This window comes from Dunckerocampus dactyliophorus, chromosome 6, assembly GCF_027744805.1.
Source record: "Dunckerocampus dactyliophorus isolate RoL2022-P2 chromosome 6, RoL_Ddac_1.1, whole genome shotgun sequence".
Classification (NCBI taxonomy): Eukaryota; Metazoa; Chordata; class Actinopteri; order Syngnathiformes; family Syngnathidae; genus Dunckerocampus; species Dunckerocampus dactyliophorus.
The window spans coordinates 12,512,475-12,539,641 of record NC_072824.1 but is presented as its reverse complement, the minus strand read 5'-3'; the positions used below and the strand labels follow the sequence as shown (position 1 = coordinate 12,539,641).

Sequence of the window (27,167 nt, the reverse complement as noted above, 5' to 3'; positions counted from 1 at the left end):
TTGAAGGTCAAACTGAAACTGGGTTAGGGTGAATTAAGAGGGGAAATGTATCATCTGTCATGGAGTATTTTCCTATTAAACCTGGTAGTTGTAACTCCAAATACTGTACAGTGACAATATGCAAAAATGTATAGCTGAACAGGGACACTTTTTCCACTGACAGAGGCGTTACTATGGCACAATATTTCCTATTTCAAAAAGTTTCCACCATCAAATCACTAGCAATTTAGACATTTTCGTGTGGAGTTTGCATGTTTTTGCTCTGCTGACGTGGATCCTCCCATAGTCCCAAAAAGAATGCATGTTAGTTGGGATGTCACGATCCTATATTGATATCGGATATCGAGCCAATATCAGCAAAAAAACATAGGATTATATTGGCCTGCATCTCAAATCTCCAATACTGACACTCGGATACAAGCAGTTGACTCCAGACGTCTATCCATCAGCGACCGGATAGAGCTCATGTGATCACAATAACAGTATTTGCTAGCGTGTTAACAAAGTAGCACGGAGCAGGAGTGATGTCGAGCGTGTGGCAGTAATAAGACGTTGCAACTGAGTGCACAACATATCATGCACAAGTTTCCCATGGTGGCACAGAACTGGGGAAGTTTAATAGGACGAACCTCATCGCGCATATGAAGCGCCACGCATATGAAAACTCCCACGGCGATGGCAAAAAGTCATTAGCTACAACAGAAAAGAGCGAGCCCCTTTCGGTGGTGAGTAATGTTGGGTTCAAACGTTTCATTGAGCACCTCGAGCATCTCTGTATTATGCCTAGCTGCCACTACATTGTGGATAAAACTATACCCTAAGTGCATAAAGAAATAAATGGATGAGTTTTTCTCATACCTACAGTTGCCGACTATTGCTGTCTGTTTGAGTAATATTACTTGATCAAGCCTTTTCGAACATTCCACACTACAAAATAAGTCATAAAAGTATGTACGATTTGTGCTTTTCTAATATTCCACACTACAAAATAGGCATGGGCCGGTATGAGATTCTGATGGAATGATAACCTTGGGCAAAAATATCACGATTTGACGGGATTGCATTTTATTATAATTAAAGCTCTATCTTTATTGGAAAAGGAAAACAAGTCAAATCAAAATAGTCATTTTTGTCAATTTGTAAATGCAAATTTACAAATAATAAACAAATAAAATGCAGTTTTCAACGCAGTCTACTGTGGCTAATCCTGCAACTCAAGTCACAACACAATAGGTATTTTCTTAGTTAAACAAAAAACAAAGCAAAATACAAATCAATGCAATCAATTGACCCAAGAAAGTCACAACATAAATATATATTTTAACTCGTAATGTTACTTTATCATTTGATAGTGACAAGTCTCACTTTTCCACAAAGACAAGTATGTATGATTCATTGGACCAATATCAGTATTGGTCAATATTCAAGGCTACAATGTCAGTATCGTATCGGAAGTGAAAATGTTGTATCGGGACACCCCTACATGTTAGGTTAACTGGACACTCGAAGTTGCCTATGGGTCATCAGGTCATATCAGCCCTATCTCTAAAGTGTCTTACCAGGTTGACAAAGTCCTGGTAGCAGATCTTTCCATCGGAGTTACCATCTGCGAGGGCCAAGAGAACTTCAAGTTTGTGGGGGTCAAGCTCAGAGCCATGGGTTGCCAAAAGATCCCTGAACCGCTCTGTACTGATGAAGCCTGAATTCTCTGGGTCATACTGTAGAGGAAAATAAAAAGATTTTGAATTAACAGGATATGGTATGTAATCCATTTCCTCAAATGACACAGAGGTGTAAATTGACTACATTTCCATTTGAAGCAGAAAAAAATAATTGAATTGTTACAAATAAATAAAAAACAGCTCTCGCCATAATTTTCTGTGCTTAAACAACATCAACAACATCAGAAAGCAAAAACCTCAACCAACCAGCCAACTGCTGAAACGAATGAAAATGAGTGTTATTCAGTCCCAGGCTCAATATATTTTTGTCCTTTTTATGCATACACTGAAAGAAATTAGAAGACATTAAAAAAAAATAACAGAAATATAGTCTTCATATGGCAAGTACCAGAACAAGGACCCCTCTCATGTTGTTAATTTAGCACCAGCGCTAACATTACTGTTTAGTGATGATTGAGTTCAAGTGATGCAGATTAACCACAGAGAGAACGAGTCAGCAGGACAGCAGGCAGCAAAATACAAGTTGGCTAGCAGCCACGTTTTATTCCCTGTGGAGAAACTGAAATAATGAACTTCAATGTAGCATCTGACATGTTGCCAATATTGTTTTATAAGTGGTGTACACACACACACACGCACACACAACTAGTTTATATAGCCATTGAACTGAAGGGGTGGTGCAGCAGAAAAAACAAAATATAATTTTGACACCTGCTAAGCTAACTTTAAAATGCAAAATGGATTGATTTTAACTCCTACGGTGACAGAAAAGACTGGAGTCTGGGTTGAACAGAAAATCCGAGGGCAAGTATCTGCATGCAATGTCAAGACAGTACAGTCATCCCTTGTTTATTGCGGTTAATTGGTTCCAGACACAACCGCGATAAGTGGATTTCCGCGAAGTATGATTAAATATTAATAAATGGAATTTTCGTAATTAGAGCATAGAAAACCTGTTTATGACTTTCTAAATAGAGTTTACACCATTCTTATGTGTTTAAAATGAAAAAATGAAAAAAAACAATTTTAATGTTTTCCCATAATGCCTTTCGTCTGAGCAAAGCATTTCATTAGAGAACATGCGGCATAGAAAATGGATGGATGGCGCTGCAATGCTGCAAGGCTGACATCATTGCAGCACCCCAGCAAGCCAACAAATGTTTTGCTTCAACACAGTGCATTATGGGAAAATGTTAAAATAGTTGTTTTTTTAATTTTGAACTCATATTGGTACTTGTATATTTTCTAGGTACCCTTTGAGTGCTAAGTTGCTGTGTGATGAGTTTAGCGCTCTTTGTAAGATGACACCGTGAGTCAGACTGTTGTCACACTGAGTAATGACCTCCTGCGATTTCCACTGATAGCTCATGATTGGCTCCTGCCAAAGAAAGAGCTACCGTTTCCTAGCACGCTGTTTAAACGTTTAGTAGTAGCTCTGAAGTAAAGGAGATGTCATGAGATTAGAATTTAGCCATAAATTAGCCGCATCGCTGTATAAGCCGCAGGGTTCAAAATTAAACAAAAAAGTAGCGGCTTATACACCGGAATTTATGGTAATAATAATAATAAATTAAATGAAAAATAATTTAAAAACAAAATTGATCAACCACCTCCTTGTTATTCTTACAACATCTGGGGAGAAAGCAAAACTATCCTAATCCTTAATGATGGTTGCGACAGTCAAGTGATTGAGACAAGTGCGGCCAATACTGAGCACATAGTGTATTCTTCCGCCGCTGTCCACTGTAACTAGTTCTCGAGTAAGTCTCGTGTTTACGGACAAAAATTAGGTTTGTAACATAACACAAAATGTCACAAACCAAAGACCACCTGTATTAAAACTAATAATAATAAGTGTATGCAATAATATTCTCCAACTACATTACACAAATTGTGATTTTTAACCTGTTTGTATCCACAATCTTCTTAGCTTTGTGACCGCAGTAAACAGAATGTGTGTTTATCTTGTGTGGGAGAAGTACAAACTGCTGTGTATAAAATCACAGTTAGCAAGTGCACTCGTACCAGACGTGAGCTGTTCAGAAAACAAGAACAATCAAAACACTTACCATCTGCTGCAGTGGAGGATAAATGTATGCACTCGCTACATTGAAAAAAAAATGACTTTTGGGTGTACTAACTTTTATTTGATAAAACTACATAATTTCTACATGGTAAATCAGGATTCAGTGTTTACTAACTTTTGTTCTTTAAGGTTCTGTATTAATACACAATGTAATCATATACAAATAAAGAATTGTAGTAACTGCATTAATTTGTGTTCTGGGCATGTTCTATTCGAAAGGAATCTTGTGTCTTTGGCAGGAATTACTCGTAAACATGACGACATGCATTTTTGGAACAAGGGGGAAACAAGCCACCTCGTTAGTGTGCGATATTATGCGTTAGTATAGCGAAATCTGTCAGAAAGTGAGCAAGCAATTACGCGAAGCAGGGTTTGTACGAACGCATCTTCAAAAGTGTCCGAGGGGCTCTGGGGATGTAGCATGGATATGGATGGCACAGCTCCGGCTCCATTTCCTATTTCTTCACGTTCTCGCCTTCCATTAATGAAGAAAGTGAGACAGAATAGTGTCAAGTGCTGGTGGTTGGTCAGTACCAGCACCAAAACACAAACAAAGGCGTTCATTATCCACCATGCCGGTGTTGTTGTTGTTTTTGGATACAGGAAGAAGAAGTATAAATGACCATAAATGCGTCATGACCATTACCGTGCGTCAAAACATTGTCCGTGCGGGTTTGTTTTTTTTTTGCACTTCACGCATTTAAACGGATTATTCCGAATGCTTCAGAAATCGGAATATTGACCTTAACCCGAATATTGACTGCATGTAAACGTAGTCATTGTTTTGAGAAGCCAAACTCTTTACTTAAGTGGCCCCAGCAACTAACCGGAACTAAGTTCCTCATCACTGAAATCCGACCACAACTGGGCTCACGGGTGTGGTGGGGAGTAATTCACTCTTGATGCACTACACTGCTGATGGGGATGTCATACAAGTTTAAAATCCAAACTATTCCTAACATGTAGCGAACAACACTGTCTGTGAGTGTGCACCATTTAGTGTCGTTTTGTTTATATTTACTTTGCCCACCCAAATGTTGACTGTTGGGACGAAGGCTCTGCTGCAACTCCAGCTGTATTTTTTTTTTTCCCCAGTTGGGAAAAAGGACGGTTGTTTGAGGTGTGCTGCAAGTTGCTTGTATTCCCTTTCTTCATCGTCACTACTTTCCAATCAGTTCATCAGTGTTCATGCGCTCACCCTGTTCATTCTGTTTAAAAGTGCAATATTCCCACATTGAGGCTGTGGCATTTGGCTTGGAAACCATCGCTGTTGTGCCTTCATTCATATTCAGTTATCTCACAACGCTAACTTGTGCTAATGCTAACCTGGCAGTACTTCTCTGTGAATCAACTCACTAGCAGCCCCGCCTCCGCCGACAGGCAGGCTGAATGGCTGAGAGGAGGATTCACTCTGTCCGGTCATTCCAATAGAGAACAAACGAGCCCAGAATGACGCAGAGTGAACCCTGCTGTCATCCAGCCTGTGTGGTAAAGAGAGAGGAGAAGAGAGGAAAACAAAAACGCATACACATGTGTATTTATCGAGACTGGCAAAATTATCAACTTTGTTTTTGTCATTCGATTAATCGATTTATTGATTATCGTGACAGGACTGGACTGGTGGACTGGTACAATAGTGCACTACCATTGTAAATCAAGTGCTGGCTTGAAGTTAGGTGGTTACAATCAAAAATCAATGTTAGTTTGATAGTTAAAATAAATGAAACATAAATCAATATCAATATCAACCTGTTATGCTAAAGAATAGATGTGCATAAAAGTTACTCTAATCACTAAAAATGAATATTGCAAAAAGTCAAACAGACCTTACTTCATTTTTTTCACAAAACAAAATACATTTGCAATATAAGATTTATTTACCAATCCTGTTTAGATATTAAGTGATAAAAGCAAAGACATTTACTTGATCCTGTTTAGATATTAAGTGATAAAAGCAAAGACATTTACTTGATTTACAGGTATAAAGTTTAATTGGAACGTCGTGCAAAAAATTATGAGAATTGAATTAATTGTCACTGTTTTTTTCAGTGTAATGACAAATGCAGGAGCTCATTAAACTTGCACAGCATGTCAACATTCACATAATATTGTCCTCTTGAAAGTATACCAGACACAGTAGAGCATCTTTACCTCACAGCAAAAGCGTGAGCAAAAGCATCTACTCCACAAAAAGAACCAACCTTATCTTGCAGTAGATCAGCCAGGCTCTGCTGCAGACATTTTCCCATGATGAAGTAAAGCTATCTAAGCAGTGTCATGAGCAAGACGTTGTTTTTGTTTGCATGTGTGCACCCTCATTGTTTATCCCAGACTGTGCGGGGTCATTTCCAACCAGGGCAAAAGGATTACAGTGCAATCCAAGACCCTCATCACACACCTCCCCCATTTCTTTCCCATAAAGGCACACATATTAACACACTCATATCCCCTTAAATCGCACATCCTCGGTTACAGTTTGTGACATGAGCTGAGTGAGTCCTGTCAAAAGTCAACAGGCTTCAGGGGTGCAGCTGCTGTACACTCAACAATGACAGCAATTTTGCCACTCTAATCTGGGATCACGTCTACTCTGCACTCTCCTCACAGAGCATGACATGTTGATACAAGTTCACATGCAAATGCACACTCTGGAATGGTTTTATGTGGAAAGGAATGCACCTAGGCCACTTACTGGAGGTAGGCTCAATACCAGGAAAGATACAGTATTAGTCTCTTACTCTACAATGTGTTTTTCAAATTTTGAGTTCACTATACAAATTCCCATACATCATAATCTACAGTATGTCAGTGGTTTGCATGTCAGTCAAGTACCCGCTGTGGAATATGTTTTTCAGCCATGTACCAATTTACCAGAGAAAAGTGTTTTTTGGTTGAAACATTTGAAATTAAAATATATAAATAAACAGTGCCAAACAAATAAATTATTTAAAAAAAAGGTTAATTACAAATAAAGCTTTGAATGATTTTTTGTTATTAGCTTGGGTGTGCATTAATGGAATTCAGTTTTAAAAATGCTTTTATACCAGAACTATGTTAATCCTATTTGAAAGTTATTGACGTTAAGACAGATGATCCATGAGGCTTAAACGAACGGTGAAAGGCCAATGCCTTTGATTCAATCAAGTACACATAGTCGTAAGTCTTTGTGCAGGCTCAAAGGAAAACAGCATTTTTTTTTATTTTGCCCGTCATGAACACACGTCTTTCTCTTTTCTTTTAAAGATATAAAACTAGATAAAAAGGCAGCTAATTAATGCACATAATGGGACACCTACGAAGCCTGCTATTTAAAACAGCTCCAAAAACCTCTAACAAGGTTTAATGGTTTTATATACATGCTGTGACCATGCAGTAACAGGTACATTCATTATAACATGTAATACAGTATTTCGTTGTATTTTGGTCATGTTAAGCATGACCAGAACTTCCTTCCTAGGTGTATTGATTTCACATAACCACACAGAAATGAACGGCACACCTAGCGTTAACTTTCCAAACTCAAAAACAAAAACAAAGCAGCAGTGGCGGCAGCTCTAATATGTAGCTTTACCTTTTGGACTGAGGCGTTGTCAGCGCGGTGCTGACGCACTGCAAACGACTGTGTGGTGAAACTAGGCACTAGCCGGCTAGTACCTAGCTGGTGTGGTGAGGTGTCACTATGCCAGTAAAATAACAATGATAATAACAATGTCGCTGTCGCTTGGTTAATATGAAAGTTATGTAAATGGAGCGTAGTTGGCGGTTTTTGGAGGCTATATAGGCGGAATAGATGCATTCCATTACATTCTTAGCTGCCTCTTTTGATCTGTTTTTATATTTTTAGAACACACAGAAAAGAGAAAGACGTGTGTTCATGTCTCACATAAGGATTGCAGCTGATGGGCAAAATTCAAAGAAAAGTAGAGTTTTCCTTTAATCCCCAAAACCTTCACTATAAAACACAAAACAAAGCGTTCACATTGAGAGCATCTCATCTGTCTTGAATCACTGCAGTGAGTGGAGGCAGTGTGCATCTGGGGTCTTGACATTATGCGGTGGTCCCAATGGGGGGGGGTGCATACTGAAAAGAATGCCGGGTGTTGTGTGTACTCTCATTTTCATGAACATGAATAGTAAGGACTTGCCTGAAGCAATGCTTGGGAAAGTATTAAATATCCCAAAAGGCAAAAAGGAGTGTGTGACACTGATGAAACAATAACATATAAGATGATAAATACTTCTGGTACACCATGTATTAAAGTTATAATCTTGAAAATGAATTGTGGCAAATTAATAGATTAAAAGACAATGGAATGAGATGTCTTAACTTTAATCAGACACTATTTGATAAGATGCAATGAGAATGAGCTCAACTGTCAGTCAAGAATATGGTGAGACATGCAAAAAATCTGAACAGCACTTAGGCCTGTCACGATAATCGCTAAATCAATTAATCGAATGATTAAAAAAAACAAACAAAGTCGATAATTTTGCCGCCTCGATAGCATATATGCCCCTTTGTTTTCATCATACAGGCTGGATGTGTCTGTGTGCATTGGTTCTATAGTGGAATGAACGGAGAGAGTGAACCCTCTTCTCATTCAGCCTCTTTTTGGAGATGGGGCTACTAGTGAGTGGAGACACAGAGTGCTATCAGTTAGCAAGTTAGCAAGCACACGCTAATATGAATGAAGGCACAAAGCCATGGTTTCTAAGCCGAATGCCACAGCCTGTGTGGAGTTGTAGTAGAGCCTTCGTCCCGACAGTCAACACTTACTGAGGCGAAGAAAATATAAACGAAACAGCGCAAAATGGTGCACGCTCACAGACAGTGTCGCTCGCTACATTGCAAAAGAAAGGCAACCCTTCAATACAGTTGAAAAGCCAACATTTTGGGACAGACAGTAAGAATTGCCTGTGAGAACGTACAGTACATGTTATAAACAGCAATTGTTGAAGGACATCAGAAACATTGCATTTTATTCTGCCAACACAGATATGTTGTCCAGCTCAAATATGATCCCCTACATTCGTTTAACAATACACTACATGACCGTATGTGTGTGTTTTTTTTATGTGCAATTTTTGTTAAGAGACTGAGAGTCCATTTTATTTTCATTGAGGTTTTTTTTGTCTTTTTTTGTTTGTTTAATTTATTATCTTGTTGGTTTAATATATTTAACAGCTCTTGACATTCCAATTACAATGTTAAATACTCTTGATAAATTAAAGTTTATTGCTTTTGGTACAATGTACTCTCAATTATCGTCCAGCAAAATTTGTTGTCGTGACAGGCCTAACTGCACTCAAATAATATTATCAACTTCACTAAACGCCCTGGTTTGTTTCTGGCTCTGTGAGTACCTTTGACCTGGACTAGTGCAGCTGAAACCTTAAAAAAGCAAGCATTAGGTGAGTGGCAAAGCCACACCTGAGCCAATTATGTTCACCCATCACCCACTCACTGATGAGCTCTGACATCCTCAAAAGCTAATGGAGGGTACATTCACATGGAATGTGTATACAATGTGTATACAATATAATGATAATTAATCTTTGGGTTGATGAAAAGGTCCTACTCCCACTTTGAAGTTGGGAGGGATATTGCAGTGTCAATCATGTTTAGAAACGTATATAACCTTGAAAGTAACTTATCTACAGTATGTTGGCGATCTTAAAAATTCCTCAGTGATGATTGTTTAGTTTTGCGAGTTAGAAATTTGGGGTAGGACTGTTGATTTAAGGTGTAAATACTGGAAATATTGACTGCTACAAATGTGAAACTTCTGGGTTAATTCTTGAAAAGGGATGATTTTAGAGTCTTGTACAATATGGTGGAGATGTGTGATGTAATGGTTTCCTATTTATTGTGATGTCTGGGTTGTTCCAAATTGGTGAGTGAGTGGATAGTGCAACCGTGGAGCCTTTGATACGAAGTGTTTTCCACCAAGCTGTCAGAGCTGAGGCTATGGAGAAGTTTTGAAAGCAGGTGTCCTTTTTGATTCTTTAGCTGATGAATGGAAGGTCTGAAAGGTTTATATTACTGCACAGTGCCTGTTCAGTTTCTAACCAGTGTGAGTGATGATGTGAAGGGGTGAGCCATTGTTTTAAAAATTGGAGCTGACTTGACAGGTGATAGAGTTCAAAGTTGGGTGCATCTAACCTTGAGTATTGGGTTTTTGTAATGTTTTATACGTGGTGTTTTATTTTTCCAGTAGAATTGTGATATTGATGTGTTAAGGGAGTTGAGCCGGGTCAATTTGGAAGTGACGGGATCATAGTAAATAAATAATTAATTTTAGGGAGAACAGACATTTTTATCATTGTGATTCTTTTTAGCAGTGAGATTTGTAGATGTGTCCAGCGACCTAGGTCGTTTTGTATTGTTTTGAGTAGTGGTGTGTAATTTAGAATTTTGTAATCCCAACAGTAAACACTGTGAAGCAGGTGATGGAAATGTGCGCAGCAGTTGACAGCAGTTGGCATCACTCAGTGATACCAACGAAGAGAAAATAACGCAGAGAGATTGTGAGGTCTGACTTTTTCCTGGAAAAGGTTTTGTGATGCAAATGTTTTACAAGTGACCCCACCAACTAGCCCAAACGACTTTCCTCATCACCAAAAACCGACCAGAACTCGGCTCACGTAACGAATTGGGGGAAAAGTCACTGTTGATGCACTACACTGCTGATGAGGATGTCATACAACTTTGTGTCAAAAAAATCCAAACTATTCCTTTAAGTCTCCGCCTTTACCCAGGTATGCCTTTCTCTCAGGTACTACAGTGCTGCAGTTCAGGGAGTCCAGTGACCCACCCCAAAGCAGGGGTCTCCAGCATGTAGCTCTATTTAATGACAACTTATTACAAAATAGCATGAAGACAATGACTACACTTTGCGTGGAGATCTGCTTTGTAAATAAAGTACAATTTAAATATTCCCAGTCATACAAATAAAACACAAATAGCTCATCGCTCCTTTCTTTTTGTCAAAGTATCTCTACGAGTGATGAAAGTTGCCCTGCATTAAAGTTTCTAGAGCAGGGGTAGCGGTGAAAACCATCCGGAAGTGAAGAGCGGAGGCTGCAGTGAAGTCACGTCTGCACCATAAAGTCCTTGTGGGTACAGTGGGCTGGACTGGGAACCAACCAAATCCCTCAGTATGACAAGGCAAAGGAGAAGGAAAGACAGCGACTTGTCCAGAACAAGGTCAGAGCAGCTATGGAAGAGGAGAAGTCCATGAAAATATGGGCATGAGATAAAATGGGAACAGCAGAGAGGAAGAGCTTGTGGAATGCTCTCTGGCTCTCAGAGCCACACGATACCAAGTTCTTGATCCAGACAGTCTATTGATGTCCTCCCCAGCCCTTCTAACCTTCACTGCTGGGGCCTGGCGGATACACTAGCATGCCCCCTTTGCCAAAGTAGGGGACCTTGTAGCACATCTTGATGTGCTGTCTAAAAGCTCTTGGGGAGGCCGATACAGATGGCTGCATGAACAGGTACTAAAGACCATAGCAGAAAGCACCTTCATTGCCTTCTCCATCTGCCATAGGTCCAAACCAGTGTAACACTCCATCAGCTTACTGAGCGCATAAGAGAAGCCTAGAAAAACATCAGAGGCTAAATCAGGGCTGTTAATGGCTTTGGGCAGGCAACTCAAGTACTACCCTAACACCGCATATTATCTTGGTCTTGGAGGCGCCAAAGAATGTCATCACGCTGCAGCTTACTGTGCCCTTGGACGATCGAATGGAGGAGGCATTTGACACAATGAGGGCCACAAACAAGGATGGAAGGTGAGGTGCTTACCTGCAACGGTAGGGTGCAGAGGGTTTGCAGGACAGTCCCTGTACAGAGTACTCGGCATCACAGGCAAGAGGAGGAGGAGAGCCATTAAGAACAGCATTGAGGCTGCAGAGAAAGCCTCCAGGTGGCTGTGGGTCAAGACAGGGGTTCAGTGGGAAGCTGCTAGAGCACAAGCTGAGGCTTGATCAACCTCAGTTGTGTCGCCTGGGTGAGGGTGTTAATGTTCAAAGACCCAAAACACCCGAGGACCCCAGGTTACATCACTGATACTGTGCCCAAGCGGAAATTCTGAAGCTGTATCACCACAACCAGTAAATGTTATAAACCTGGCTAATATACAGTATCTAAAGTGGTGAATTGAGATCGTATTATTAGAGGACTTGCGTCATTACTGACAATTACGATTGCATAAGCAAAAAATTGCCAAATCGAACACAGTGTGCAAGGCAGTGATGGGCATGAATCAATGTCAACAAACCTGTCCTGTCTCATTCTACCTCCTCAGGTACAAATACTGTGCAAAGAATTAGTTATAATTTGCTTGCGTGACATGACAGAATAGACAAATAGGTAAAGCATAAAAATAAAGAGTGGCTGCCAGTGGCATGGCTAATGATCTCAAATGCCACATGTTTTAATAGTAACATCTTCCTGCAGGCTGATGCAGAATGGCAGGCATGACAGTGGTTAATCACCGTGGCAACTGGCGTGACAAGATACACAGTGTGAATGGGCTGCCAGAAGGAAAGATATGCAAAAATAGACCTCGGTTTTGCAAGTGGTTATTTGATACTCATCAGAATCATGGCAGAGTATGCCATCACAGCACAAAATAGCAATCCCCAGATATTATACAGATATGCCCCCTTAAAGACGCAAAGATGGCGCCCTCCGTGGCAGACGTCTCTGTGACACTCTCCCGTGTTTTTCTATTTTTTGCTATTTTATTGTTCATTTTGGACATTCAACACACTCACGCAGTACATTACAACAGAGAGACACTTTTGAACATCGGCAGGGTTCACCATGAACTTTCATTTAGCCTCTCAGACTTTGCCTTTCTTCTGCGCCGGGAGAACGCAGCAGCTGAGGAGGTCCATACGGGAGGCCAAAAGACAGTACAGACAGAAGCTGGAGGGCTACTATTCCACCTCAGACCCTCGGCGCATGTGGGCGGGGCTCCAGCACACCACAGACTATCGACAGCAGAGTAGCGTAGCCACGTCCAGCCAAACCACACTTCCAGATGAGCTGAACGAGTTCTATGCCCGCTTTGACACCCAAACTCCTGATGAGCAGAGAGGGTGGCTGGACTTGGGGAGCACACAGGACTCACCTCTCATGGTGACATCAGCTGATGTGCGCAGGGTTCTAAACAAAACAAACCCACGAAAAGCAGCAGGGCCAGACAACATCTCAGGACGTGCACTTCGGGTTTGCTCATCAGAGCTAGCTGATGTGCTTGCTGACATATTTAACCTGTCGCTTGCACAAGCATCTGTACCGACCTGCTTTAAGTCCACCACCATAGTGCCCGTACCCAAGAAGAGCAACGTGACCTGCTTGAATGACTATCGCCCTATAGCACTCACTCCTATTGTTATGAAGTGCTTTGAAAGAAATAGTCATGACCCACATCAAAAAGAGCATCCCGGCGGCAACTGTGGACCCTCTACAGTTTGCATATCGCCAGAACCGGTCCACGGATGATGCAGTCAACACTGCCATCCACACAGCCCTTTCTCACCTACAGGGCCAGGACACATACGTCAGAATGCTATTTATAGACTATAGCTCTGCTTTTAATACAGTCTGCCCCCACAAACTCACAAATAAGCTCCTCACACTTGGCCTGTCTCCCTCCCTCTGTAACCGGGTGTTTAACTTTCTAACAGGCAGGCCCCAGTCAGTCAGAGTCCACAATCGCACATCCAGCTCAAGAATTGTGAGCACTGGGACCCCACAGGGGTGTGTGCTGAGTCCGCTCCTCTACACGCTCTTCACCTACGATTGCGTGGCCTCCCAGAACAACACCAGCATCATTAAATTTGCGGATGACACGACAGTCATCGGACTGATCACTGGTTGTGTTGAAACATCATACAGAAGAGAGGTAGCTTGGTGTCGTGATAACAATCTCCTTCTCAATACAGATAAGACCAAAGAGATGATCATTGACCCAAGAACAAGGGAAAAGGAGCCGCATAGACCCCTGTTTATTGATGAGACTGAGGTGGAGAGGGTGAAAACCTTCAAGTTCCTTGGCACACACATCAGCGAGGACCTCACCTGGTCTCACAACACCCAACAAATTCTGAAGAAGTCCCAAAGGAGACTGTACTTCCTGAGAAGACTGAGGAAATTTGGCATGTCCACCACAATCCTGAGTTGCTTCTACAGATGCACTATCGAAAGTGTCCTTACCGCCTCCATCACTGTTTGGTATGGTAACTGTACAACACGTGATAGGAAGGCACTCCAGCGGGTGATCAAGACCTCACAGAACATTGTTGGGGCAGCCCTCCCCTCACTGCAAGACATTTATAAATCTAGAGTCCTACGCAGAACACACAACCTCATCAAGGACAGCACACATCCACAACACTCATTATTCACACTCCTACCGTCAGGCAGACGCTACAGGAGTTTGAAGTCCAGGACCACAAGGCTGGCAAACAGCTTTTACCCACAGGCCATCAGGCTTCTCAACGAAGCACTCGCACTCGCCGCACGCAACACACGCACACACTCATAGCACTTTATTTACTTACTTATTTATTTATTTGTATTATTTACTTGTATTAATGTCTCTTCTGTTGCTGTTGCTTAATTTATTGGTATATATGTTTATGTGTTTATGTTTCTTGTGTTCTTATTCTTTCTTGTGTTTTCTTCTTTTCTTGGGAGAATGAACAGAATAAGATTTTCATTGCATGGTATAACTGCTGTTTTACCATGCACATGACAATAAAACTCTCTTGAATCTCTTGACTCTCTAAAGGAACGAGCAGTGTAGGGATTACCTCAGCGCAATGTAATTGGACATGTGTACCGTAATTTCCGGTGTATAAGCCGCTACTTTTTTCTTACATTTTTGATCCTGCGGCTTAAACAACAGTGTGTCAGACAGTGAGGAAATGGCAGCTCTTTCTTTGGCAGGAACAAATCACAACTTACAAGTGAACTCACAACAAACTTGTCAACCCAATGGAAATGGCAGGAATTCATTCCTCAATATGTCGCACCACAATGTCATTTTATGACATGGACATGTGCATCTTATAGTTCGGTGCAGCTTATATACCTGTATGTACAAATATGTTTTTATCTCTATTTTTTTTCGACTGGAAAGGACACATATTGCAAGAGCTCTGTTGAAGATACTGGAAATTTTATCTATTTTGGTGCTTTCCTGACTACACTTCACAAACACAAGATCAAGATTCAAGATTCAAGATTCAAGAGTTTTATTGTCATGTGCATGGTAAAACAGCAGTTATACCATGCAATGAAAATCTTATTCTGTTCATACTCCCAAGAAAAGAAAGGAAACACGAGAAAGAATAAGAACATAGAAACATAAACACATAAACATATATACCAATAAATTAAGCAACAACAACAGAAGAGACATTAATACAAGCAAAGGTGTGAGGATCAGCAGTGCTTGCTGAATCCCCCAACTTCAACTTGGTGGTACACTGAGCAAGGATACCAAAGCACTAAGAGAAGAAATCAAGGAGTTGCAAGATGAAAATGCAGACTTGCATGCTGCTCTTAAGGAGGCTAAAAACCCAATAGAAGATATCAAGGCTCTGCAGTCGATATTAAAGTATTATTGGAAGACAATGGTGCCTTGCACGCTGCTCTTAAGGAAGCTAAAAACCCTAAAGAAAATAGAGCATAATGCAAGGATGGCAAGGAATCTGCAGGATGATATCAGGGCATTATTGGAAGACAATGCTGCCTTGGACGCTGCTCTTAAGGAGGCTATAAACCCTATGGAAGTTGCCTTGTGCACCGCTCTTAAGGAGGTTAAAGACCCTACGGAAGAAAATACAGCATTATGCAATGATATAAACATTCTACAGGATGATATCAAGTCACTATTGATGGATAATGCTGCCTTTCGGCCCACCCTTGAGGAAGAGAAAGACGCAAAGGAAAATATCACAAAGCAAATGAAAGACTTAATTGACAAGATGGATCAGAATGCACGGATGAACAATGTGATCCTCACAGGTCAAGTGATGTTTCTTCAATAAAGCAACAGATTGCTAACTTCCTACAATCAAAGGAGGTGGATGTACATATCAACACCATCGACACTTGCGTCCCACTATATAGCAGAAACAACACCACACGTCAATCATTGTTAAGTTCACCAACAGGAAATTCAAAACTGAACTGCTGAAACAGGGAAAGAAGCTGAGAGGCACAAACGCCTACATGAATGAGCATCTGACAAAACGCAATGCCGACATCGCCCGGAAAGCACTAGACTTGAGGAAGCAGGGAAAGATTCAAAACACTTGGAGCACCAACGGTAAAATCTTCATCAAACTAAATGGAGGTCCAGGAGAAGCAAGAGGCTTGTTGTCAAAGATATCAACGATCTGGATACATATTAAAAATCATATTACTATGACAATAAGGATAATGGAGGATATAACCTACAAGAAAGAACCATGCAGCTAGAAGGATTACATTCAATAACAATGACCTTGATATAATCATTGTAAAGGCCAGCTCAACAAAGAAATAAAATGAGGAAATCATGTATCTACATTCAGTGGCACTCACAGTACAACACCCAAGATGGTAGGATGTGGATATCAACAGGGGAGAAAGGAAAAATGTTTCTTTTTTTTTTACCATGAAGCATTGAATGTATACTGTATACATGTTTGAAATAAATTAAACAATAAACCATAAATTTAGTGGGTGTGGCTTAAACACCGCAAATTACGGTAATTGCTTTCATATGATGGCCTTCTCAAATGAGAAAATAGACAAACTAGTACAAGGACATAACATTAAAACTATATTAGTGGAAGGCAGTGACATCAACACTGCAAGGTATCATCATAGTGTTCCTCACACTCCTTTCCCCTTGCCTACTGAGGTAATGAAGCAATTAGCAGCTCTAATAAAAATACACTCTTGTTAGCTTGCTGGTTTTCCTGCTAATTTACGCTGCAGCACCAACTGAGAGCAGACGAGACCAGCAAGAAAATACAATGGAAACACATTTGCCTTCTCATGTTAATCAGGTCCTTTAGACCATGCCCTTAACAGTGTGGTCAGGGGGGCATCTGTGTGATACTTCTACACTCTATTTCTGTCTCTCTCACACACACACGCATACACATGCACACACACACTCTTTTGTCACCTTATCTGTCACAGCTGAGAGACTACATTATCAGTGCTGTTGGCTGCCGTAAGCCCAGGGACACTCTGTGGGTCTGTGGGCTTATCGTCCGGCCCGCTAGCAGACTTGGCCTCATTTAGCAGACTAGTTCAAGTTGAATGGAGCCAACAGCTTGTCAGTGGGCAGTTGCTCTGAATGAGAGGTGGGGGCCACTAATGGAGATGGGGGGTACAGTCACCCTCTCTGAGAACATCTACATTGACTAAAAGGAACACCTTCATGTGTGAAAGGCACTCTGATGCATGGAAACCTTTCTTAATATACAATAGCAGCATGGCCAAAACCAGCTCTATAAACTCATACTGCATTTTGTGTGTACTGTATGTGAATGCATATGAATGCAGACGTTTCCATGTGAGTCTCCATATGAATGGACAAACATATGGTTATATTGTATGTGCATGTGAAAGGGCAGACAGATGTTTACATTATTTGTATATAAATGGACAAATGTTTGCACTAGTGTGTGAACGGACAGACAGACGTTTACAATATGCGTACATGAGGATGGGCCGATGCTTAAATTAAGTGTGTGTGTTAATAGAAAAGAGATTTAAAAGAGATTTTTAAATGATGCATGAGGATGGACAGACAAGTGGTAACATTATGTGTGTATTTTAATTGACAGACAGGTGTTAATATAATGTGTGTACGTGAATGGACAGACATACATTAACATTATGTCTTTTTATTGAATGGACTGAAAGACAGACGTCAACATGATGTCTTTATGTGACTGGTCAGACATATGTTAACATGATGCACGTATGTGAAAGAAAAGATATGTTGAAATTGTGTATACATGGGATGTTTAAATTATGTGTGTATGTGAATGAACAACAACAGTTTTATATTATGGGTGTACGTGATTGGACAGACATGTATTTACGTTTTGTGTATATCTAAAAGGACATTTCTTATTTTTTTGGATGTTTGTCACACTTAAATGTTTCAGATCATCAAACAAATTAAAATATTAGTCAATGACAACACAACTGAACACAAAATGCATTTTTTACATACAACTTTTCATTATTAAGGGAGAAAAAAAACAAGCTTACATGGCCCTGTGTGGAAAAACTCATTGCCCCCTAAACCTAATAACTGGTAGGGCCACCCTGAGCAGCAACAACTGCAATCAAGCGTTTGTGATAACTTGCAATGAGTCTCTTACAGCGCTGTGGAGGAATTTTGGCCCACTCATCTTTGCAGAATTGTTGTAATTCAGCCACATTGGAGGGTTTTCCAACATGAAGTGCCTTTCTAGGGTCATGCCACTGTCATGTTTTGTGTTGTCGCTCTGCTGCCGCCTGTCTGCTGTGTCATTGCAGTGCACTGTTGCCCGGCTGAGGCGGAGCCTCTGGTGCACACCTGCTGCCAATTACTCATCTGGCCTTCTTACACTCGTTGTCAGATTGTACCCTCATGCTTGCCACGTCCTCCGCACAGTCCGGCTTCGTGGTTTTTTGCCTTCGCCTCATGCACTTCCTTTCTGGCTTTTATCTGTGATATATTGTGAGTACCTGTTCCCGTGTGGTATTTCTAGCGGCATCCGTAGTTCAGCTATTGGTAACTATACTGCTCAAAAAAATTAAAGGGACACTTCGAAAACACATCAGATCTAAACTGGCGGAAAAATGATGTTGAATATCTTTCCTGATAATAAGTGGGTGATGTATTAGTAACAAAATTATGCCACATAATTTGATAGAAATGAAAATGGTCACCCTATAGAGGGGGGAAATCAAAGACACCCCAAAAATGAAAGTGAAAAAAAGGTTGCAGCACACTGGTCCATTTTGCTAAAATGTCATTGTAGCAACTCAAAATGATTCTCAGTAGTTTGTGTGGCCCCCACGTGCGTGTACGCATGCCTGACAACGTCGGGGCATGCTCCTAATAAGACTACGGATGGTGTCCTGGGGGATCTCCTCCCAGATCTGGACCAGGGCATCAATGAGCTCCTGGACAGTCTGAGGAGCAACCTGGCGGCGCCGGATGGACCTAAACATAATGTCCCAGAGGTGTTCTATTGGGTTTAGGTCAGGTGAACGTGGGGGCCAGTCAATGGTATCAATTCCTTCATCCTCCAGGAACTACCTGCATACACTAGCCACATGAGGTCGGGCATTGTCGTGGACCAGGAGGAACCCAGGTCCCACTGCACCAGCGTAGGTTCTGACAATGGGTCCAAGGATTTCATCCCGATACCTAATAGCAGTCAGGGTGCTGTTATCTAACCTGTAGAGGTCTGTGCGTCCTTCCAGGGATATGCCTCCCCAGACCATCACTGACCCACCACCAAACCCGTCATGCTGAATGATGTTGCAGGCAGCATAACGTTCTCCACGGCATCTCCAGACCCTTTCACGTCTGTCGCATGTGCTCAGGTTGAACTTGCTCTCATCAGGGAAGAGCACAGGGCACCAGTGGTGTAGTTGCCAATTCCGGTGGTCTATGGCAAATGCAATCGAGCTCTACAGTGCTGGGCAGTGAGCACAGGGCCCACTACAAGATGTCGGGCCCTGAGGTCACCCTCATGGAGCCTGTTTCTGATTGTTTGGTCAGAAACATTCACACCAGTGGCCTGCTGGAGGTCATTTTGGAGGGCTCTGGCAGTGCTCATCCTGTTCCTCCTTGCACAAAGGAGCAAATACCGATCCTGCTGAGGGTTGAAGGACCTTCTACGGCCCTGTCCAGCTCTCCTGGAGCTCTGCTGGAATCTCCTCCATGGGTCCAGGTACCGCAGTGATGCCCTGGTCCAGATCTGGGAGGAGATCCCCCAGGACACCATCCGTAGTCTCATTTGGAACATGCCCTGACGTTGTGAAGCACGTGGGGGCCACACAAACTACTGAGAATCATTTTGAGTTGCTACAATGACATTTTGGCAAAATGGACTGCATCATTTTTTCACGTTCATTTTTGGGGTGTCTTTGATTTCCCCCCTCTATAAGGTGATCATTTTCATTTCTATCAAATTATGTGGCATCATTTTGTTACTAATACATCACCCACTTATTATCAGGAAAGATATTCAAGATCATTTTCCCCCCAGTTTAGATCTGATGTGTTTTCGAAGTGTTCCTCTAATTTTTTTGAGCAGTGTATTTCCTGCTTGGGTTTTTCCCAGCAGCACCTTTATTTTGTAGTCTTGCACCTTTTTTCCCTGTTAACCTTTTTTAATAGTGGCTTTGTGTTTTACTTTTTTGGCTGCTCAAGCCGTCTATCTTTTTTGGACTCTTGTACTGCCTATTTTTGTATTAGTACTCTTTTCCCTGCGTGCCTGGGGGAGACTTTTGTTAATAAATACTTTTTGTTATACGGAACCTGTGTCTCTGCATTTTAGGATCCACACCGGCTCACGCCGAACCTGACAGTCACAGCATCTCAATAGGATTCAAGTCAGGACTTTGACTAGGCCACTCCAAAGTCTTCATTTTCTTTTTCTTCAGCCAACCAGAGATGGACTTGCTGGTGTGTTTTGGATCATTGTCCCGCAGGAAGGGGGTAGACACTTTTTCACACTATTGTATGTACAACTGACGTTGACAGATGTTTACATCGCTTGTGTATGTTAATCGGCAGATTTTTAAATTTTGCATGAGAATGGACACACAGGTGGTCATGTGGGGTGTTTAGATGATGTGTATGGACAGATGTTTCCACTACTGTATGGGTGTATGTGGATCGAAAGGCATGCGTTTAGCTCCCCCTCATTTACAGAACATTCATTAATAAATGGATCAACAGATGAATAGTTATCATATACGTAATGTATTAACTGGCTTAATGTTCTGGAAATACATAAAGTATTACAAAGCTAATACACTACTGCATTACCATCACCTAAAATAGCATTTTAAATGTCAAAGTCTCCCAGCATTGGGTAGATTTAAGATATCTAATTTACAACTCAAGTGAGAAGAAAAGTGAAGTACAGATGTAACTTTGTCCAATATGTTGAAGAGGTCAAGCTGATCTCCATCATACTGTAAGTCTGATCTGAGAGCTCCTGGCTCAAGCCGGCACTGGTGCTGGCTTTGTAGCTCACTAGCCAGTGGCTTGTTCCATTGTTCTCCAACAGAGGAAGGATTCAGAGTAATCCAGACAAAAGAAGTATTGTTTAGGTGCAAAGGTCAAGATGCAGGAATGCTGGAAAAGAGTGGAATTATTATTCTAATCGTGTGCTACGAGTGAAATCTCAGATAAAAACGCAAGACAGAGGGATTTGACAAGCTGCCATGACTTCAAAACATTAATTACCCAGACATCACCTCTTCCATCAAAGAGAACTCCTCAAGAAAGGGTCAAGCATTTGGACTCACGAGGAGTCCAGCTCCCCATTCATGTCACGGTCCCCCCACGTCACCTCAGCCTGGTGAACGCTCTAACCACGCACATCACATGACTCATGCCTCTACTTGACTTCCGATAGCTTCCGAAATGTCAGAGCTTTACCGGTTAACACAGCGATTAAAAACAACGTGTGGCTGCAGAGGAAAGAATGGAATGAGAATGTTCATAGAGCTGGAGCAGCACAGGTTCAGAAAGACAGTGTCTATGTCGAACCATGTCCAGTTATGTCGCTTACACTGGATTATTCTATTCATAATCCTGTTGGTATGTACAGATTCAATGAAAGTAACACATTTGAATACATTCTTAGCATTTTACTGCACAATTCCATACTGATTCACGCCTACTTGCGTCCAGACACCTGACACCTACACTTACTCACTCTTACAGCAGTGGTTATGACCCATACACTTTCATAAGGCTTATAAAATGGTAAATGGTCTTTCACTTGTATAGCGCTCTTCCACCTCCAAGGCAATCAAAGCGCTTTGACACTGCTAGCATATTTACGTACCGATGACGCAGCATCAGTAGCAACTGGGGGTTCAACATCTTGCCTAAGGACACTTCCACACGATCATGGGAGGACGGAGGATCGAACCTGCAACCTTCAGGTTGGGAGACGACCTCTCTACCACCTGAGCCTTACATGCACTTCTCCAGGATCTGATACCAGATCTTTAGGCTCTAAAATCGATTCTCAAATCAAAATATCAATGCTTTGATACTTCAGTCATTTGAGGTAATGTATATCATTAACAGGAACACAGCTAAAAGTAGCTAAATTATTGAGACCTTGACTAAATGATATGCAGTTTTTTTAAATAAATGAGTACATAACTCATGTCTTATATTCTTTATTTTATGAGTTACGCTATTTGATCGGTATCGCTAATACCAGCCTAAATTTTACTCAATATCGAATTGGAAAAGAAACCAGTGGTATAGCACATCACGAATGATGAGGGCATGCTTATACACTAGAAATTATGGCACGTTAAATAGACAAAATTATTAAGACACACCTCTCAATCAAATAATAAGTAATCATTCAGGTTGTTATGATCTGTGTTGCTGCTTTGCTGTCGCCTATCTGCTGTGTCTTGCAGCACACTGCTGAGCCGCATGGGAGGAGCTACCGGTACACACCTGCAGGCAATTACTCACCTGGCCCTTTTTAAGCTGTGCTGTTTGCTGCAATTGTCGCCAGATTGTTCCCTGCTCCTCGCCTGCTAACTGGTCCTTCCAATCTCATGTTTGCTCATTGTTCACTACTTTCTGGTCTGTACTTGCCTGTATTGTGAGTATTTTTTTGATTCCCTGATGGCTACCTCCAGTAGCGGCTTTCGCTAGCATTTTTGCTGTTGTGTCCTTGCTTGGTTCTCAGCAGTGTTTTTTGTGTTAGACGTCATTGTTATGCTGCTTTGTTTTCTGCAGCGCCTTTTGTTACACTATATTTTTTCCTGCTACTTCCGTGTGTAGCGGCATCTTTAGTTCTTTTTATATTTTTCCCCGTGACTAGGTCCAGTGTATTTGTGTACTACTTTGTTGTTTCTTTAATTTGTCTTTTTCTACCATTGTGGACACATTTTTATAATAAACTTTTGTTACACGGGCTGACTTGCCTCTGTATCTTGGGATCCTCTATACTGGCTTTGGCCACACGTAACAACAATCTGGCCAATTATGGATCCCGCAGAGTTTGAGCATTTTCGGTCCGTCCTGTCGCATCACGGACAATTGGTTGGCAGCCATGAGCAATCCTGCAGGGGATCATGAATGCTATTGTAGCCTCGTCGGCCAATGTCGGCGCAATAGATCAGCGCCTCAAGCGGGCTTTTGCCCCAGGATTTCCAGAGTAAACCACACCTCCGCTCGGGATAGCAGCTGCCAATCCACCACTTGCGCCAGCCCTCCCAAGCCACCACTACCGAAAGTTTTTCTGTGGAATAAGTCTCCTGTGAGCAGTTCCTTCATCAATGCTCATTAGTTTTTGATCATCAACCTGGTACCTATGCTTCAGACAAAGCTAAGGTGGCATTTGTTATGAGTCTGCTAACTGATAAGGCAGCCGTGTGGGCCATAGGCGTGAGCAAGGCCGAACCAGCCACACGTTCTTCTTTTTCGTTACTTTTGACTGAAATGAGAAATGTCTTTGATCACCCCATTAGGGGAAGGGAGCAGGTCGTTTGCTCAATATCAGACAGAGGGGGCGCGCGGTGGCGGCTTTTTCAATTGACTTTCGAGTACTGGCAGCTGAGGGTGGTTACGATGAGGTGGCCTTGCGCGGAATCTTCCACAAGGCACTCCACATTCGTGTCAAGGACGAGCTGCCGGTGCGGGTTGATACCACATTGTTGGACGAACTAATCGACCTTGCTATTCGTTTGGATAACCGGCCGAGGGAACATGACCGGGAACATGCGGAGGAAGAGGAACACGTCAGAACCGCAACGTCTCCTCGGCAAATGTCAACCCCGATACGCGACTTGGACGGCGGCATCATGGAGACATCGGTCACCGAACCACCTTCCCACTCCACCAAGGTGCCAATGCAGCTGGGGGGTCGACGTCTTACCTCAGCGGAGCGATCATGCCGTCATTGTCTACACCTCTGCCTGTACTGCGGGAGGCCGGACCATCAGATCGCTAGGTGCCCAGCTCGACCTACAGCCGGGATCACCACCTGACGTGATAAAGGAAAGCCTGCCAGTTTCGACACGGGATTGACTCTCCAACGAGAATCGATCTACTCCCTAAGCCTGTGAGTATGTCGGCAAGGAGCCGGTCATTAAGAGCCGTGACATTGGCCAACCTGAGACTGCAAATTTCAGGGACTATCAGCGGTGGGGCGGTGGGGGGGTTGTAGAAGCGTCCAGGTGTCCACATTAATTGACTCAGGGGCGAACCATAGTTTTTGGGATTCTGACTTTGTTGACAAACACATTTTCACTATGGTTAACCTTCAATACCCAAAGAGGTACATTCCCTAGACTGGCCGCCTCCACCACCACCAGACCAAGTCTTTGTCACTCCAGCTTTCGGGTAATCATTATGAGTCAATTCAGGTTTTTATTATGCCTTCTCATTCTGTGGCAGTGGTTCTCGGTCTTACTTGTCTTAAATTACATAATCCCTCTATCGACTGGAAGAAGACTCCGATTGTTAACTGGGGTGGTTACTACTATTCCAGTTGTTTACGTTCAGCAGTCCCCCAGAGCCCGGTTATTCAGTCACCGGTGGAACAGATCCATATGTCTGGGGTTCCTGAGGAATATCACGACCTGAGTCAGGTATTCAGTAAGGATACGGCACAGAGTCTACCTCCTCATCGGCCGTATGACTGTGCGATTAAACTACTTCCGGACAAACCCTTACCTAATGCGAGACTATATAATGTATCTGTCCCAGAGCAACAGGCCTTAAAAGAATACATCTGGTCCTCGCGTGCAGCGGGACTTTTTCGGCCTCCATCGTCCTCTTTGGGGCCGGGCTTTTTCTTCGTACAGAATCATTACGCCCCTGTATTGACTAGCGGGGGCTCAACAAAATCACAGTCAAGAATCGTTGTGCGTTGCCGGTTATGGACTCGGCGTTTCCATCCTTATACTCCGCAACGATTTTTACCAAGCTAGAGCTGCTCAAGACCTTCCGTCATGTTTCTGGGGTACATCGTGGAGAACTTGCAGAGGTTCCTGGGGTTTGCGAATTTCTACCAGAAGTTTATTTGCAATTTCAGTAGCAAGGCGAAACCTCTGACAAGGCTTACATCCATCAAGGTTCCTTTTGTGTGGACCCCAGAAGCTGAGGCGGCGTTTGCTCGACTTAAGATTTTGTTTACCACTGCTCCTGTTCTCATTCATCCTGATCCCTCTTTACAATTTGTTGTAGAGGTCAACGCGTTGGATACAGGAATGGGAGCGGTTCTATCCCAGCATTCCCCGGTCGACCAGAAGCTTCACCTGTGGGCATTCTTCTTGCGTTGCCTCACCACTGCAGAAGGAAATTATGACGTGGGGAATCGGGAGCTGTTGGCCATTGTTCTTTTGCTGCAGGAATGGAGGCATTGGCTGGAGGGTGCTGCCCTGCCTTTTGTGGTGGTAACTGATCCCAAGAAGATTGGCAGGCATCCGAACTGCTCAAAAGCTCAATTCTCGTAAGGCACGTTGGTCATTATTCTTAACAAGATTCAACTTCTTCATAACCTGTGGACGAAACATTAAACCCAACGCTCTATCCAGAATTTTTGGCCCGGCGGAGATGGAAAGGACCCCTGAAACTTTTGTACCTGTAGCCAGGGTGCTTGGGGCCATCCAGCAGGAGCTGGAGAGGAAGGTGTCTGAGACAGTTGCTGGCACGGAGCTGCCTGAGGGGTGTCTGGCGGGCAAGTTGTTCGTGCCTGCAGAAATTAGGTCTGAGTTGCTTCGGTAGGGTCACTCGTCCAAGGTGGCCTGTTACCCAGGAGTTTGACGTACCCGGTTCGTGGTCGCCTGCAATGTCTACAGATGTCAAGGAGTTTGTCACGGCCTGCTCTGTCTGTGCCAGGAGTAAGCCCTCCCACTGCCGCTTGCTTCAGCTGTTTCCCATCCCTACCCGCCTGTGGTCACACATCGCCCTGTTGTGGACAGATTCTCTAAGATGGCACACTTCATCGCCTTTCCCAAGCTCTCCTCCTCCTTGGAGACTGCCCGGTTATTGGTGAGTCACGTTGACCGCCTACCTGGCATTCCTATGGACGTGGTCTCAGATAGTGGATGGCAGTTTGCTTCCCGGGTGTGGAGGGCGTTTTGCAAGACAATGGCAGCCAGGCTGTACTGGGGCCATCATCCACAGTACAACGGCCAGGCAGAGCGGGCCCATCAGGACTTCCCGGGGTCCTCCCACCTGCCCTGGGTGGAGTACGCCCACAATTCACTCATCTGCTCAGCTACAGGTATGTCCCCATTCAAAGCTGAATTTGAATAGCAACCCCCGCTTTTCCCATCTCAGGAGGCTGACGTGGCGGTACCAGGAGTCCACCTGCATCTTCAACGAGTCCACAGTTTGGCAAGATGCCCATGCTGCATTTTCCCGGACAGCCGACTGCAGTGATCAAATAGCTGATCGTCACCCTGCACCCACCTACCAACCGGGCCAGGAGGTATGGCTCTCTTCCCAGGACTTACTTCTAGCAGGGACCTGCAGGAAGATGGCACCAAGGTTTGTGGGACCTTATGTCCTCGAGTCCATCATGAGCAACTCCTTCATCAAGCTCAAGCTGCCACCGTCACTCAAGGTCCATCTGACTTAAAATAATGTACAGATTTAAGCCCCACCCATTACCGGTTAAACCACGGCCACTTCCTGTTTATGCCCCACCCATTCCAAGTAGCAATACGGATACAGATGATTTAGATGGGTGAACATGTCACACCTTGCTGTGACACTGGTGGTATGGTTTGATTATTTAGAACTGTTTACCACTTTATGGTGTCTTGTTACTCATCCTTATTTGTCTTGCACCAAGACCCTGGCCACTCCTGTCTTGGGCGGAGCTGCGAGATGTGCTGCAGCTGCTCATCAATTAACCCATTTAAACTCACCTGTCACTGCCTTTTGGCACTCTGCTATTGCTCATGCTCACAAGGCCAAGCCACGCTTCCTGCTGCAACCCTAACGGTGACCTTCCTTGCAGTTTTGCTACATGTCCCATAGCTTCATCAAGCCTGGTGAAGTTATTCCTCTGTTTGTTCTATTTTTGTCACGGTGCCTTTTTGTTTTCTTCGAGCACCGTTGTTTTTTGTTCATATGTGCAGCAGA

The 27,167-nt window shown here is 42.9% G+C and overlaps 1 protein-coding gene across 5 annotated transcripts in view; it reads right to left on the bottom strand.

The window, feature by feature from the left end:
- rhbdl3 (rhomboid, veinlet-like 3 (Drosophila)) overlaps positions 1-27,167 on the bottom strand; it is a 73,061-nt gene that overhangs the window by 23,981 nt on the left and 21,913 nt on the right. For 4 of the 5 annotated variants that reach the window (XM_054778853.1, XM_054778850.1, XM_054778848.1 and 1 more), the window contains one exon: positions 1,560-1,718. The exons of the other annotated variant lie outside the window; for it this stretch is intronic. In XM_054778853.1, the coding sequence (XP_054634828.1) occupies positions 1,560-1,718 (159 nt within the window). The remainder of the gene's footprint in view (positions 1-1,559; positions 1,719-27,167) is intronic. 5 annotated transcript variants of the gene reach the window in all.